This window comes from Neoarius graeffei, chromosome 7 (genome assembly GCF_027579695.1).
Source record: "Neoarius graeffei isolate fNeoGra1 chromosome 7, fNeoGra1.pri, whole genome shotgun sequence".
Classification (NCBI taxonomy): Eukaryota; Metazoa; Chordata; class Actinopteri; order Siluriformes; family Ariidae; genus Neoarius; species Neoarius graeffei.
In genome coordinates this window covers 30,910,725-30,928,185 of record NC_083575.1, presented here as the reverse complement: position 1 = coordinate 30,928,185, position 17,461 = coordinate 30,910,725, and the positions used below count along the sequence as shown (strand labels likewise).

The following is a 17,461-nucleotide window of genomic DNA, read 5'->3' as shown; positions in this document are numbered from 1 at the left end:
GTTTATTAAGATTATTTACAAATCATTGTTTTCAGTTTTAATTTCAGTTTCAACATACTGTCCTAACTTGTTCTGATATGGGGTTATATTTGTTCATAAATTACCGTTTCTGTGTGAGAAGTTGCGTATGCACGTTCCAGACCAATTTGAGTGTACAATCCCTCACAAAAATTATGGAATTGCCACACAAAGGATGTTCATCCAATGTTTTTACTTCGTAGCAAATAAACATCACAGATATGGCACAAAACATTTTTTTGTTTAATAGCTGAACATTCAGGCTTTGTAAAAATACCTCAAACAAATTAGATTATTTCAATTAATAATAGAGCAATTCCAGCGTTATGGTTGTGACATTTGGACTCAAAATGGCAACAACTGACCTAGTTAATTTTTATTCCTTTCCAGTATTTTAAAATTTGTTGTATATTTTTAAGACCTCTCATATTGGAGAAGTCATGGGAAAAAAAGAATTCCTATAGTACATTTAGAACTATAGAAAATGCCAAAAAAAGACATGCGTTATGGATGTGACGGAAAAAATACCCCATTTCCAGGGTGACTACACATATTCATCAAACTCTGTGAAATTGCAAACATAATATCCAAATGCAGGCATGCATTTAATAAAGGAGTCTTAGCTGAAAATAAAAAAAAGCCTTTGTTTAAAATATTTTCTATTTCAAGCAGAATCTAGGAAGAAAAAATCAGCGTTATGGATGTGACATAATTCCGTTATGGATGTGACGCATCTGAAATTGACATGGCATATGTTTAGAAAATCAGCAATTTAACCACCATAACCCTTTGAAAAACTCTCTAAATATCAGCTAAAACTATCAAAGTTCTTAAATAATATTTAGGATGGCTATTGTTTTGCTGTTTTGTGGATTTTAGCATACATTTCTGTGGCTTGTGGCAATAATATAGAATTGTACATGATCAAAGTTGGTTTTAGCTTGGGTTTTACATTATAAGAAAGAAAGACTGACAGTGACATATTAGGTTGGTTACAAATTGGTTCAACTTATTCACATCTGTAAAATACAGGCCTAGGTGAGATCTCTGGGAGTGGTTTTGATGTATTACATGTTGCTTTATTTTTGCATGGTGAGGTTGACATTTACATGGAATTGCCCAATATTTTTTTTCTTTTTAAATAGGGGAAAAATTATGGAACCACTCAATGTTGAAAAAATTATGGAATCATCAACAAAAACATTTCACTAATGAAAAAAGGCTCCATCAAGTTGGTTCCAACTTTCTCAAATAGTAATTGATATATTTGCATGATGGAGCCTTGTCATGGACCAATTTGTAAAATTACCACCATAAATTTTCAATCAGATTGAGATCTGGACTGTTTGCTGACCATGTCACTGAGTTGCTATGCTTTTCCTGATGAAAAGCTTTAACACATTTTGCTCTGTAGCAAGATGTAGTATTATCTAAGTAATTAATGCAGTCGTATCTAATTATTTAAGTCGTATTCATAACTGTAGTACTTTGGACAATTTTAAGAATATGTTGAAGATGCATTTATTTAAGTTAGCTTTTATAAAGCTAACTTATTTGATAAGACTTATTTGATCTTTTTATCTATATTATATTTTTATTGTAGTTTTAGCTCATTTTTATATTATTGTATATTTTTAGCTTTTAATAAGTAGATATTGTTTCATAGTTGTTTTATAGTTAATCTTTGTGATGCGCAGGCGATCATATATTCATGCAGCCTGTGCACTATAAATTATTTATTTTATTATTATTATTAGTAGTAGTAGTATCCTGAAAAGTGACTTCTTCATCATCATCAAACCTATCTTCTATCGATAGAATGAGAAAAGTGTACAAAATTTCAGGATGCACATGTGCATTGACTGAGGTAATAATGGCCATCCCCCCGACATACCTGGCATGCAACCCCAGATCATAAATGAGTGGGGAAATTTTTATTGTTTTTCTTCAGGCAGGTCAACTTTTATATGTTTCATTAGATTGGCACCAGACAAAAGTTCCAGATTCATCTCCTTGGCCAATGCAGATTTGTGATTCGTCACTGAATATTACTTTCGTTCAGTCATCCACACTCTGAGTGCTTCTCTTAAGCCCACTGTAACCTTGTTTTCTTCTGTTTAGGTGTTAGTGTTGGTTTTCGTTTTGCTTTTCTATATGGAAATCCCATTTCATTCAGCCAATTTCTTACAGTTCTGTCACACATTTTATTTACTCTTGTTTCTGCTCATTTGTTTATTATTTTTGTTGTGTATTTTTAAGTTTAAATGAATATTGACTTGAGTTTTCTATCCTGCTGCTTTGATGCCTTCCTCAATTGACCCGTATGTTTTCCATACCTTTGTTTTTTTTTGGATGTTTTACAGCCTTCCCATTTAGTTTATACTTGCACCAAATTTAGACACAACTATCTGGGAACATCCAGCATCTTTTGCCACACTCCGTGTTCGGTTTCCTTCTTGAACGACTTTTATAATCTTTTCCATACTGTTTCAATTGACCACTCTCTTGTTGGGGCCGGGTTTCCTTTCAAGTCCAACGGTGTGTTAAAGTCTATAAACACACTCTCTTCGAATGGCAAAAAACCCATAATTCAGGTAAATGCAGATTCATAGAAACTTGTGCTTCTACAATTGAAGTGTTGCTTGTAATGTTTACCATGCACAGAGCAATGCAGTTAAACACAATTTTGACCTTGAAGTCAAGTTGATAATCTCTTGCCTGATGGTTTCCTAGCCATAATCTATGCACATATATATGGCAAAGCTAAATAAAATAAAACTAAAATATTGGCGCAAGCAACTGGTAAATCCAGTGCTAGGGTTAACAGTCAGTTGTTTGATGTCTTAACAGTTTGATGTTATCATGTCATGCTGAATTTCATTCATGTTTACATGTTGGATTATGACTAAGAGGAGAACATTTTAAAACAATTATATTTTTGCCTTTGAACTCAATAATATTACAATTCAAATTCAATATAGGCAATACAATGTATTCTGACAGTGCTATTATATTTTTTAAACATAGGACTGTGTTTTATTTGTGTTGGATTAGTGTGTTTGACCATAATTTTTTTTTTTTTTTTATTTTGCAAATCTGACAAATTGCTTCCTCCAAGGTGTCCAGCTGCAGAACAATTAAAGCTGGGGTAGGTAGTTTTGAAGAAACCAGCAAGCGTAAGCTAGATTTTGTGGTTGGTAAAAGAGAGCAACTGGACATGCTTGAAGATTCTTGAAGATGTTTCACGTCTCATCCGAAAGGCTTCTTCAGTTCTGTCTAACTGGTAGGGAGCATCAGGTATTTATCCTCTCATGGATGAAAAGCTCGTCTAAGGTGTCATTGAGGCCAAGTTTACATTAGACCATATGTCTCGTTTTCTTCGCGGATGCACTGTCCGTTTACATTAAAACGCCGGGAAACGGGAATCCGCCAGGGTCCACGTATTCAATCCAGATCGTGTCTGGTCCGGTGCCGTGTAAACATTGAGAATACGCAGATACGCTGTGCTGAGCTCTAGCTGGCATCGTCATTGGACAACATCACTGTGACATCCACCTTCCTGATTCGCTGGCGTTGGTCATGTGACGCGACTGCTGAAAAACGGCGTGGACTTCCGCCTTGTATCACCTTTCATTAAAGAGTATAAAAGTATGAAAATACTGCAAATACTGATGCAAATACTGCCCATTGTGTAGTTATGATTGTCTTTAGGTTTGCCATCCTTCCACTTGCAAGTGGTAAGTGATGCGCATGCCCGACATGCACTGAGATCACACACACAGTGGCTCAGTCCCAAATCACTGCTTGTGTGCTTCACTCGCGCGCTCTGTGAGCTGCGCAGGGCCGGAGTGCGCACCCTCCAGAGGGCACTCACTGTTCAGGGCGGAGTGATTTGGAGTGCACACGAATCGTGTATTGGCGTTGCTGTGTGCACACTAATCGTTTTAAAAACGTTAATCTGATGATCCGCTGATACGGTCTAATGTAAACCCCACCTGAGTCATCCTGTTGGTGTGGGTCACTGAGAGTCAGGATGATCAATGGATTGCTCGTTAGGGTGGTCAATGGAATGCTGATTCTCTCTGTCCTCCTGTGAGTCACTGAAAACAGCTGGGTTTTGGTGTGCATTCAGTTGTCTGGGAAGTGTGCCAAGGACTGCATTGTAGGTGGCTGATAAATGATGTCTTAGACCCCCACCTCTGTTCAGTGATGGCTGTTCCAGGTTGACAAAAATGGCTTCTTTAACTCCTCACTCATACCAACGATCCTCTCTGGCTAAAATGTGTACGTTGCAATTCTGAAATGAGTGTCCTTTGTTGTTAAGATGAAGGTAGACAGCAGAGTTCTGGCCTGAGGAACTGGCTCTCCTGTGTTGAGCCATGTGCCTGTGAAGTGGTTGTTTTGTTCTCCAATATACGAGTCCATGCATTCCTCACTGCACTGAATGGCATACATTATGTTGTCCTGTTTGTGTCTGGGTATTCTGTCCTTAGGGTGGACCAGTTTCTGCTTCAGGGTGTTACTGGGTCTGAAATGTACCGGAATGTTGTGTTTGTAGAAGATCCTCCTGAGTTTCTCAGATAGACCAGAAATGTAGGGAATGACAATGTTCTTGCATTTGTTCCTGTTATCCTCCTTGTCCGTTCTGTTCCTTTTTCTGCTCTTGAGGAAAGACCAGTTGGGATACCCGCAGTTCTGAAGTGCTTTCTTAATGTGATTCTGTAAAGCTTTGACCACTTTTTCAGGAGTTGCTCCCAGCCACTGGTTCAGATATGTGGATGACACCTGGGTTAAAATCAAAACCCATGAGGTGGAAGCCTTCTCTAAGCACATCAGTGCAGTGGATATTAACATCAACTTCACTCGGGAGGACGTCAGTGGGAATAATCTAGCCTTCTTGGATTGTGATGTACACATTAGACAAGACAGAAGCCTGAGCATCGAGGTCTACCGGAAACCCACACACAGACCAGTGCCTACTCTTTGACTCTCACCACCCACTGGAACACAAATTGGGGGTCATTAGGACCTTGCAACACAGGGCTCAGAATATCCCTACAATGATAGAGGGAAAAGAGAAGGAGCAGAATCACATCAAGAAAGCACTTCAGAACTGCAGGTGTCCCAACTGGTCTTTCATATTTGGGAAACAAAACAACCGCTTCACAGGCACATGGCTCAACACAGGAGAGCCAGTTCCTCAGGCCAGAACTCTGCTGTCTACCTTCATCTTAACAACAAAGGACACTCATTTCAGAATTGCAACGTACACATTTTAGCCAGAGAGGATTGTTGGTATGAGCGAGGAGTTAAAGAAGCCATTTTTGTCAACCTGGAACGGCCATCACTGAACAGAGGTGGGGGTCTAAGACATCATTTATCAGCCGCCTACAATGCAGTCCTTGGCACACTTCCCAGACAACTGAATGCACACCAAAACCCAGCTGTTTTCAGTGACTCACAGGAGGACAGAGAGAATCAGCATTCCACTGACCACCCTAACGGGCAATCCATTGATCATCCTAACGACTCTCAGTGACCCACACCAACAGGATGACTCAATGACACCTTAGATGAGCTTTTCATCCATGAGAGGATAAATACCTGATGCTCCCTACCAGTCAGACAGAATTGAAGAAGCCTTTCGGATGAGAGGTGAAACGTCTTCAAGAATCTTCAAGCAAGTCCAGTTGCTCTCTTTTACCACCCACAGTTTACTATGACTTGGATGACTGAGAATCTTCACAGACAAGCTAGATTTTGAAACTATCCAACTGAAAAATCCCACCCCTTCCCTTCAGCTTTCCCTCCAAAGCTCTTCCTTCAAATCACATGAACACACACTGCCTGATTACTGCTAGAGAACGAGTCCATGAACATTGGGGAGAGTATGGTGTTTTCACATTCAACTACCTTGTCTCATTCACAAGTAAGAAAAATCAAAATGTTATCATAATGAATGTAAACGACAAACATGGCTGTTGTTAGCTGTCGACTAACTCCCGAGCTTTAGTACCATATCTGCGATATGTCTGCCTAATTTTGTCTCCAGTCACACGCAATGAATGCACAGGCAGAGTGCATGCAAGTAGCTAAACAGCCATGTAGGCCATCCAGTCATTTCATGCAGACCAAATGAAATTATTTGGATAGGTTTTTTACATCCCTTTGACTGCCACAGATGACAGGTTTTTTTTCTTTTTATTGTCAGAGCATTTTATTTATTCATTGCTGTCAGGATGTAAAAAGAATTTCAGAAATATAACAAAAATGCTTCTAAAAATGACCTACCCTAGCTTTAACACATTCTCAATCTGTGGAGAGACAAATACAGTCCTGGGGAATAAGAAGATGCACCCTTGTACAATTCTATGTTTTTATTTATCAGGGCCTAAATAACCAACTTCTAGAAACAAACAAATACACTGCAACCCTGCATTAATGAACTCTTTTACTACAAAATTTTGCATATAACAAACTAAGTTTGTGTCCTCCTCTTTTAGTGACAATGAGTTGGAGTCTTCAAAAAAAAAAATCATCACTGATCCATGCACTCCTCTTCCCACCACAGACAAACAATAACTAATCAAATCCACAGTCAAGTTAACAATGTGTTAACGCCATAAAACAAAGGCTTAACTAGCTTAGCTTAGGTGTCAATCACTAACAGTTATCAAGAATGGCATTCATTGACTTAATCCTTTAAAAGGACTTTATTTTACGAGCTAAAAGCAGTTTTACTCAAATTGTTCCTCCGTAAGCATTGTTGTCATGTCTACTCATAAATGCAAGATATTCTCCGTCTGTCAGAACATGCAGGCAATAGACTGGTCTAATTGCTGGAAGAATTGTATTTAAAAACACACTGGCAAACCGATCCAAATCAGTCATCAAAAATCAGAGTTGGGAAACAGGCAATGGTCAAGCGAGACACAGACAGGATATCAAAGGCAGAGACAAAGGGCAAAATCCAAAATGTAGTCGGAAATCAGAGTATCAACGCAGTACTACAAAAGGCTTGGTAATGTGAGACACAAGGTACAGCACTTATAGTTTGCAAAGTCTGTGTGTTTAAGGCGTTCTTATAAGCGCGTGATGTGATTGCACTCTAATCTGGAACAGGTGCCTGGTAATTAGTCCTAATGGCTAATGTACCTGAGCAACAGCTCGAGGTGTGCTGCTGTGCACTGGTTGACATGACACCATTGAAGACAAACTTCATATCCTGAACCGTCTAAAGCGCGGTGAGAAAGCATTGAATTTGTCTAAAGAATATGTTATCCCGGGCGGCATGGTGGTGTAGTGGTTAGCGCTGTCGCCTCACAGCAAGAAGGTCCGGGTTCGAGCCCCGTGGCCGACGAGGGCCTTTCTGTGTGGAGTTTGCATGTTCTCCCCGTGTCCGCGTGGGTTTCCTCCGGGTGCTCCGGTTTCCCCCACAGTCCAAAGACATGCAGGTTAGGTTAACTGGTGACTCTAAATTGACCGTAGGTGTGAATATGAGTGTGAATGGTTGTCTGTGTCTATGTGTCAGCCCTGTGATGACCTGGCGACTTGTCCAGGGTGTACCTCGCCTTTCGCCCGTAGTCAGCTGGGATAGGCTCCAGCTTGCCTGCGACCCTGTAGAACAGGATAAAGCAGCTAGAGATGATGAGATGAGATGAATATGTTATCCCGAAAAATGCATCTTTTAAAGAAAAAGAGCTCTGAGACTTTGTCCATAACTGCAATCAACACGATGGGCTGAAAAGAAAGATGTGGCAAGCAAACGACAGCGTGTGACTTATTTCCTTTACTTAATAGTGACTTGGTTTATTTACTTCTTAAACGTAAGTAAATTAAGCGTAAATATAAATTAAATACAGTTTGTCTTGTTTTATGTAATAGTGCATGTTTGGTGTGACAAGTGGATCCATTTCAGTATTACGAACTTTTTGGTATATTTAACTATATGGACATCCCCCAAGGAGTTTGTTATAGCGGGATTGCAGCATAATCTCAGGCGACGACAAAAAAAGAAAACGCAACAGAATTTAAATAGTCATTTTTCCCAAAACATTAACTAACTTTTAGAAAACAGGTGTGTGGGGGGGAAAAATGACTTCCTTCCTACTTCCACAATTATTAAGAGAGTAATTAGCAGCCAGGTGTTACATATGAAATGCACAAGATTAGTTAGTAATCAAGAAGTGTGTCTATAATAATAATAATAAGTTAAATGTACACTATATGGCGCCTTTCTCATACCTAAGGTCGCTTTACAATTATAAGGAAAGGGGGGAAAAGGGAGTAAATCCAGCAAAAGAAGGTCAGGATGTCATTTCAATGGTGTAGCAGCCACAGTGCCACCAAAAGGCACACGAAAATGAGTCCCACACCACCTGCACAGCCGTCACAACGCCACCGGGCAACACCGCTTGGAACCCTGCGCCATGGATCCACAAAGCGGGCATAGGTGTCCATAGCACCTGCACAGCCACCGCAACGCCACCGAGCGACATCGCTCAGAACACCGCACCAAGCACAAAAGCACCACCGCACAGAGCGCTGGACAACCACGATGTTAAAAAGAGCAACGAGCTCACTGCAGTCCATAGTGAGGAGCACAGGCATCACCAACGGCACACCAAGGCCTGGAGGGAACCCATGCCCAAAACTGGGTCTACCTCTTTAAAAGCAGAACTTCTGGCAGTTTGGTGTTCTAGAAGGATGTGAGAAGGGCTGTTTACAAATGGAAAACTGGCTTCAAGTCAGTTGTCAATCATTCCAAGACTAGGCATCCCAGCAAATCCAGTCCAAGGATGCTAAAGATGGTTCACTATGTTACTGAATTATAGGACGTACTTATTTTTCTGAAATATTGGTTTACTTTTTGTGGGAAAAATGACTACATATGGAAATCTGTTTGGTGCAACCATCCAGTATTTCCATTACATGCTCACATGTTCCTGGATAGGCTCCAGATCCACTGCAGCCCTGATCAGGATAAAGTGGTTAATGAATGTGACTGAGAGTTCTGGTGATATTGCAATTGGGTGGTTTTATTGCATTTAGAAGGTTTGTGTGTGTGTGTGTGTGTGGGGGGGGGGGGGGGGGGGGGGGGTAATTTCTTTGCATTTATAAAGTGTATGTGCAGCCACATTATTTTGTTTTTAGGTGGTTTAATTGCATGTGGATAGTTAATTTGTCTCAACCCATCTGATGAAATTTTATGCAGTTCATTATTTTTCTTGTAAATGTGGGTCATGTAACCAAAGCTTTTCTTCTTGTTCAGTCATGTTTATACATGTGTGTGCCAGCAATACTCAGACCATCTCTACAGTGACCTGATATGGAAGATAACATCTCACTTAGAGCAAGTGTGCTTAGAGTTGCAAGTATGTGTAAATTTGTATTCACTTAAACCATCTTTGGGAGAAAATTCTTGCATTCACAAGACTGCTGGTTTTAGTGATTTTTTAGTTTTATTACTAAGTATTTCTCCTTTTATTTTCAAAGGACAGCCGACCTGAAAGTTTTGTTGAAAACTTCAATCTTGCTTTCACTCAATATATGGCTGCAGTTCAGTGCATCGTCCCTGTGTTCATTTATATGGTAACATATTAACATAGCTGAACATGACCTATTTATTTTGAATAATAATGTGTTTGATTGAGCTAACTTGATTTGTATTATTTTTTTGTTTTGTTTTCAAGAACAAGTTCTACATTGAAACTAAGCTGAAGAGAAACTTGAAGGATGACCTCATGGACCTTTTCTCAGCTCATGTTGCAGAGAAACACATTAGTACATTAATACGTAAGTTCATTTTTAAGCATACGGTTCTAAAACATCAATTGTGTTTTTATCCCCTGCTGGCTGAAAGGCCCGAAGGGGGATTCATTCATTCATTCATTCATTCAGTCCATCCGCCCGCCCGCCCACCCGCCTGCCTGCCCACCCGCTCACCCGCCTGCCTGCTCACTCTCTTGCTCTTTCAAGTTCAAGCTCAAAGTGTTTAATGTCATATGCACAGTAAGGACATGTCTTCTTGCACAATGAAATTCTTAGTTTGCTGTCCACCATGAATGCCAATTACAAATAAATAGGCGGAAGAAACAAAACAAAGTAAAGGCAATATAGTGCAAAAAAAAGCAAAAAACACCCAGTATAGTACAAAATAAAGGTAAATGTAGTGCAAAATAGGTAGTGTAATACAAAATAAGGCAATGAGCGGACGTAGCAGCAAAAGGGCAGTAATGTGCAAACATGTGCAAACAAATATAAACGGATGTAAACAGTCATGGACAGTTTACAGGGAGGTAGTCCATGGTTATAGACTCCTATCAGCTGTTCGGGAGTCTGATGGCAGAGGGAAAGAAAGAGTTCTTTAGTCTGACAGTCTTACATTTCACACTTCTGTACCTCTGCCCTGAGGGTAGAAGTGTGAACAGTCCGTGCTGGGGGTGGGTGGGGTCTTTGAGGATGGAGGCAGCTCTCCTGTGGACCCTGCGGTGGTAGATGCTCTGCAGAGAGGGCAGTGGAGTTTTGGTGATCCTCTCAGCAGTCTTCACCACCCTCTGCAGACGTTTGCAGTCCATAGCTGTAGTGCTGCCGTACCACACAGTAATGCAGTTGGTCAGGATGCTCTCAATCACGCAGCTGTAGAAGTTGCTGAGGATCTTGGGCGACATACCAAACTTCCTCAGCCTCCTCAGAAAGTACAGTCGCTGTTGAGCCTTCCTAACCAGCTGTGTGGTGTTAAGTGTCCATGTGAGGTCCTCACTGATGTGACCAGGTATTTGAAGTTGCTCACCCTCTCCACCTCAAGCTCCCGGATGAACAGTGGCCGATGAGGTCTCCTCTCCTTCCTCATGTCCACTATCATCTCCTTCGTCTTGTCCGTGTTGAGGGTGAGGTAGTTGTCCTCACACCATGACACCAGACTGGCCACCTCCCTCCTGTAGGCCATTTCGTCTCCACCTGTGATGCGTCCTATCATTGCGGTGTTGTCCGCGAACTTCAGGATGATGTCGTCCTTGTGAGACGTGACACAGTCATGGGTGAGCAGGGTGTAGAGGATGGGGCTGAGGATGCATCTCTGTGGGATGCCAATGTTTGTGATGATGCTGGCTAAAGTCCTATTACCAATCCTGACAGTCTGGGGCCTGTCAGTCAGGAAGTCGAGGAGCCAGTCACAGAGGGTGGGGTGCAAACAACGTGTGGACAGTTTACGGGTGAGTTTGTGGGGGATGACCATGTTGAAAACAGAGCTGTAGTCAACAAAGAGCATCGTAATGTAAGAGTCTTTGTTTTCCAGGTGGGAGAGGGCATAATGGAGGGCAGCAGCGATGGCGTCTGAGGTGGACCTGTTGGGCCTGTAGGCATACTGCAGAGGGTACAGGGTTTCCGGTATACTGCTCTGAATGTGGGCCAATACCACTCTCTCAAAGCACTTTGAGATGATTGGAGTGAGTGCTATTGGCCTGTAATCATTCAGGCAGGTGGGTGGGCTCTTCTTGGGAAGAAGGATGATGGTTGTGGACTTGAAGCAGGACAGAACGGTACTCTGGCTGAGGGAAAGGTTGAAGATAGTGATGAAAACATCAGCCAGCTCATTGGCACATACTCTGAGGGCCCGCCCAGTGATGTTGTTTGGTCCTGCTGCCTTCCTGGGGTTGATCTTCCTCAGAGCTTTGTGTACTTGGCCTGATGAGACTGTTGGTGGGGGGAGGGGGTTGGGTGGTCCAGGTGTGTGTGTGCTTCCTCTCTGTACTGTAGCTGGAGGTCTCAAAGCGGGTATAGAAAGTGTTGAGGTCATCCGGTAGGCTGTCTATGGAGCTGATGGTGCTGGTGGTGGTCCTGTAGTCTATGATGTGCTGCAGGCCTTGCTGCATCCGCCTGGGATCAGCAGTAGAATAGAAGCCGTCCAGCTTCTCTCTGTACTGCCTCTTGGCCACTGTAATGGCTTTCCTCAGTCCGTACTTTGCCGCTTTGTACTCCGTCTCATTGCCTGATCTAAATGCAAGAGAGCGAGCATGCAGCATATGTCATACCTGACTGTTTACTCAGGGCTTTTGGTTGGGGAACTTCCTGATCTGTATGGTGGGTACGATGTTGCAGACACGTGCTGATGTACCCAGTCACATACTCAGCATAGTCCTGTATACTGACAGAAGGGTCCTCCAAAATGGCTGCAGCTTTAAATACATCCCAGTCTGTCCGAGCAAAACAGTCCTGAAGGGTGCTCTCAGTCTCTGGGCTCCAGAATTTGACTTGTTTGGTGACTGGGTCTGTTTGTTTGTTTGTTTGTTTGTTTGTTTGTTTGTTTGTTTTAGTCTTTGTCTGTAGGCCAGATACAGGAACAAAGAGAGGTGGTCTGAGTGTCCAAAGTGGGGGTGGGGTGCAGCCCTGTATGCCCCGCGTATGTTGCTGTAAACCACGTTGGAATTTTATTTACTTATGGACAGAATAAATTAATTATTTCCTTCCTGCCTGCCTTCCTTCAATACCTCATCTAACTGAATTGACCAGCTCAGACTCTCAAGCGTGGGTATGTGGGTCAGATTCTCAATCACTGTGTCAGATTTGTTAGATGGATGGTTAAGTATGTTCTCAAAGTGTTCAGCCCACCTCTCGAAAATATGTGTGGGGTCTGTCAGAACGGTGTTACCGGTTACCGTCCAAGCTGCGAACAGCCGACATACTGTTAAAACTTAGTCCATGGACATCGTTGAGCTCTTGGTAGAAAGCTCACAAATCCTTCTTATTAGCAGCCTTTTGCATCCGCGTAGCCTTTTCGGCCCACCCTTTCTCTTTCATTTTCCTAATCTTAGCTTGCCCTGACCATTTTATTATTCTGACATTGTTAGAAGACAGCAGTGTAAATATACCATTTTGTAAGTTAGGTTGCTTTGGTTGTGTTGGAGCTCAAAGATACTTGCTTTCAGCTTGCAACACTAAGTGTCTAACATCTGCACTCAAAATTTTATGTGCAGCCAGATTAACTGTGGTTTTATAGGATGAGCGGCTGAAATTACTACAGTGTTTAAATGACCAGCCCTGCTTTTTTTTTAGTGTTCCTCTAGGTGTTTCCAACATATTCATCTTTTGAAACCCAAATGTCTTCATTATATAGCAAAAACAAAAGAATTGGCCTTGCTGTTCCTGTGCGTGTGTGGTGTATGTATGTATGCATGCATGTAGGTATGGACAAGCCAGAAGGCTATTGGAAAAATGTTTTTGAGGACGGATGAGACCAAAATGGATCTTTTTGGTTTAAATGAGAAGTGTTATGTTTGGAGAAAGGAAAACTCTGCATTCCAGCATAAGAATCTTATCCCATCTGTGAAACATGAAGGTGGTAGTATCATGGTTTGGGCCTGTTTTGCTTCATCTGAGCCAGGCCGGCTTGCCACCATTGATGGAACAATGAATTCTGAATCATACTAGTGATTTCTCAAGGGATAAAAAGTCAGGACATCTGTCTGTGAGCTCATTATGAAGAAAAAGTGGATCATGCACAAGACAAGGATCCTAAGCGCACACATTTTTCTATCAAAGAATGGTTAAAGAGGAAAATGACCATGTTTTGACCACTTCAGAGTTTTCTTAAATCAGCATCACTACAGTGGTGCTTGAAAGTTTGTGAACCCTTTAGAATTTTCAATATTTCTGCATAAATCTGACCTAAAACATCATCAGATTTTCACAGAAGTCCTAAAAGTAGATAAAGAGAACCCAGTTAAACAAATGAGACAAAAATATTATACTTGGTCATTTATTTATTGAGGAAAATGATCCAATATTACATATCTGTGAGTGGCAAAAGTATGTGAACCTTTGCTTTCAGTATCTGGTGTGACCCCCTTGTGCAGCAATAACTGCAACTAAACGTTTGTGGTAACTGTTGATCAGTCCTGCACACCGGCTTGGAGGAATTTTAGCCTATTCCTCCGTACAGAACAGCTTCAACTCTGGGATGTTGGTGGGTTTCCTCACATGAACTGCTCGCTTCAGGTCCTTCCACAACATTTTGATTGGATTAAGGTCAGAACTTTGACTTGGCCATTCCAAAACATTAACTTTATTCTTCTTTAACCATTCTTTGGTAGAACGACTTGTGTGCTTTGGGTCGTTGTCTTGCTGCATGACCCACCTTCTCTTGAGATTCAGTTCATGGACAGATGTCCTGACATTTTCCTTTAGAATTCGCTGGTATAATTCAGAATTCATTGTTCCATCAATGATGGCAAGCCATCCTTGCCCAGATGCAGCCAAACAGGCCCAAACCATGATACTACCACCACCATGTTTCACAGAAGGGATAAGGTTCTTATGCTGGAATACAGTGTTTTCCTTTCTCCAAACATAACGCTTCTCATTTCAACCAAAAAGTTCTATTTTGGTCTCATCCGTCCACAAAACTTTTTTCCAATAGCCTTCTGGCTTGTCCATGTGATCTTTAGCAAACTGCAGACGAGCAGCAATGTTCTTTTTGGAGAGCAGTGGCTTTCTCCTTGCAACCCTGCCATGCACACCATTGTTGTTCAGTGTTCTCCTGATGGTGGACTCATAAATATTAACATTAGCCAATGTGAGAGAGGCCTTCAGTTGCTTAGAAGTGACCCTGGGGTCCTTTGTCACCTCGCCGACTATTACACGCCTTGCTCTTGGAGTGATCTTTGTTGGTCGACCACTCCTGGGGAGGGTAACAATGGTCTTGAATTTCTTCCATTTGTACACAATCTGTCTGAATGTGGATTGGTGGAGTCAAAACTCTTTAGAGATGGTTTTGTAACCTTTTCCAGCCTGATGAGCATCAACAACACTTTTTCTGAGGTCCTCAGAAACCTCCTTTGTTCATGCCATGATACACTTCCACAAACATGTGTTGTGAAGCTCAGACTTTGATAGATCCCTGTTCTTTAAATAAAACAGGGCACCCACTCACACCTGATTGTCATACCAATTGATTGAAAACACCGGACTCTAATTTCACCTTCAAATTAACTGCTAATCCTAGAGGTTCACATACTTTTGCCACTCACAGATATGTAATATTGGATCATTTTCCTCAATAAATAAATGACCAAGTATAATATTTTTGTCTCATTTGTTTAACTGGGTTCTCTTTATCTACTTTTAGGACTTCGGTGAAAATCTGATGATGTTTTAGGTCATATTTATGCAGAAAGATAAAAAATTCTAAAGGGTTCACAAACTTTCAAGCACCACTGTATGTATGAGAGAGAGGATATTAAACGGTTGCATGAAAATGTTGTTTATCTTCCAGTGGTGAATGTATGTAGATAAACTTCATATATTTGCGCCACCATATAATGCTATTTATATTATATAGACACATCCACAAAAAAATAGGCAAGTTAATCAAAAGAATTTTCATTTTGAACCAGTTTGCCATTTTGACAACGTGTGTCACGTCAGTGGAGTGACGTCATCAGAGTGAAATATTGGGAATTACGTCACTCAGATCTGGGATGTATTTTGGCTGAAAAACAAGTTTTTCAACACGAGAAGATAAACTTCATATCTTCAAGTGTGATTTTCTTTTTATTGTACTGACACTTTCACACAGAAAAAGTACCCAGATTTATCAAAACAGTTCATCGATATTCTTATGAGTTACATATTGAGAATTGTCACGGTTGTGGTTCTCGATGTCCCAGATGTCGTTCGTATGAAAAATACAAATTGCATATTTCCCAGTAAGACACTTGTGTTTGGGCGGCACGGTGGTGTAGTGGTTAGCGCTGTCGCCTCACAGCAAGAAGGTCCGGGTTCGAGCCCCGGGGCCGGCGAGGGCCCTTCTGTGTGGAGTTTGCATGTTCTCCCCGTGTCTGCGTGGGTTTCCTCTGGGTGCTCCGGTTTCCCCCACAGTCCAAAGACATGCAGGTTAGGTTAACTGGTGACTCTAAATTGAGCGTAGGTGTGAATGTGAGTGTGAATGGTTGTCTGTGTCTATGTGTCAGCCCTGTGATGACCTGGCGACTTGTCCAGGGTGTACCCCGCCTTTCGCCCGTAGTCAGCTGGGATAGGCTCCAGCTTGCCTGCGACCCTGTAGAAGGATAAAGCGGCTAGAGATAATGAGATGAGATTACCTTTAAACCCCCCCCCCCCCCCCCCCCCCCCCCATTCCTCACATATCTTTATAGCGCTCCCTTTCATTGTTAGTTTTTTTTCCCTTTTCCAGTTCGGTCTCAGACCATTTTTTTGAATGGCTATTTTATTACTATAATTTCTTTTTCATTTTTTTTTCTCTTATACAGTGTATCTTTCTCTTTCATATAGTTCTTCTTCCTTTTCTATCTATCTATTGTTCATACAGGACACTTTTTCAATGGAATAAAAACACATTCTATTCCCCGGGCGGCACGGTGGTGTAGTGGTTAGCGCTGTCGCCTCACAGCAAGAAGGTCCGGGTTCGAGCCCCGTGGCCGGCGAGGGCCTTTCTGTGCGGAGTTTGCATGTTCTCCCCAAAGCGAGCGGCTAGAGATAATGAGATGAGATGAGATGAGACACTTGTGTTTACATATATAACATGCACAATGTTTGTATTAATTTACGCATTCTAACACATTATCTTTTCTACAGTAACAGCTCACTGACAGGGACTGGCATGGCAGACGCTACTAAGACTAATAGGTTTAGTCTTATTAAGCTTATTAATCAACTGTAGTATGAGTTCTACAGTATGATTGATTAGCTGTATTTAACAGCTAATCAATCATACTGTAGAACTCGTACTTTGTGCTCCCTGACTTTTGAATGAAAATTGTGGGCATTGGTCTGCTTTCTTGTTTAATTTTCTCTCCTCATAAATATGAGTATCAAAACATTAATTTAAAATCACGTCTGCCATTTCATGCCTAAGCTTCACGTTGAAGGAAGGGACTGCTATCAAGCTACAGACGAAAAAAAATCAGAAATGAATGCAAATGATCAAACATCTTTATTTACAGTTTATTTACAATATTTTCATATTACACCAATACTGCAGCTGCAAGAAATTCTGACTGGTGCCAATATGTTTGAGATGTCAGGCTATTACCATGTCAATTATGGTTATGTGGCATCCTTCTGGTTTGAGAGGTCTACCTGTCATCATACGGAGAAGCCATGCTTCCAGGTGGGACAAATGAAGAGTGCACAGTCCAATTCAACTTTTTATTTAAAAAAAAAAAGTTTTTCTCTGTGCAAACTCCACCTGCCCAAACTCCCATTCAGTCTCATTGAAGCCATGCATCTGGGTCTGGCTCAAAATAACATGCTAAAAAGCTGGTTGTTCAATGAAAGTTAATCTTTCATCCATATTAATAATACACAGTGTACTTGAATCTCACACAGATACCTAGAGTTGCACACACTTTTATGAGTGTCTATTAGTGCTGTGTCAAGGGCCTTGAAGGAGATTTTCACTCAGGCTACGCTGTCTGCTGAAAACAGT

The 17,461-nt window shown here is 41.4% G+C and overlaps 1 protein-coding gene across 1 annotated transcript in view; it reads left to right on the top strand.

The window, feature by feature from the left end:
• cacul1 (CDK2 associated cullin domain 1) overlaps positions 1-17,461 on the top strand; it is a 41,144-nt gene that overhangs the window by 14,528 nt on the left and 9,155 nt on the right. Inside the window, exons 3-5 of the mRNA XM_060924638.1 lie at positions 9,290-9,392; positions 9,514-9,609; positions 9,711-9,813. Of these exons, the coding sequence (XP_060780621.1) occupies positions 9,290-9,392; positions 9,514-9,609; positions 9,711-9,813 (302 nt within the window). The remainder of the gene's footprint in view (positions 1-9,289; positions 9,393-9,513; positions 9,610-9,710; positions 9,814-17,461) is intronic.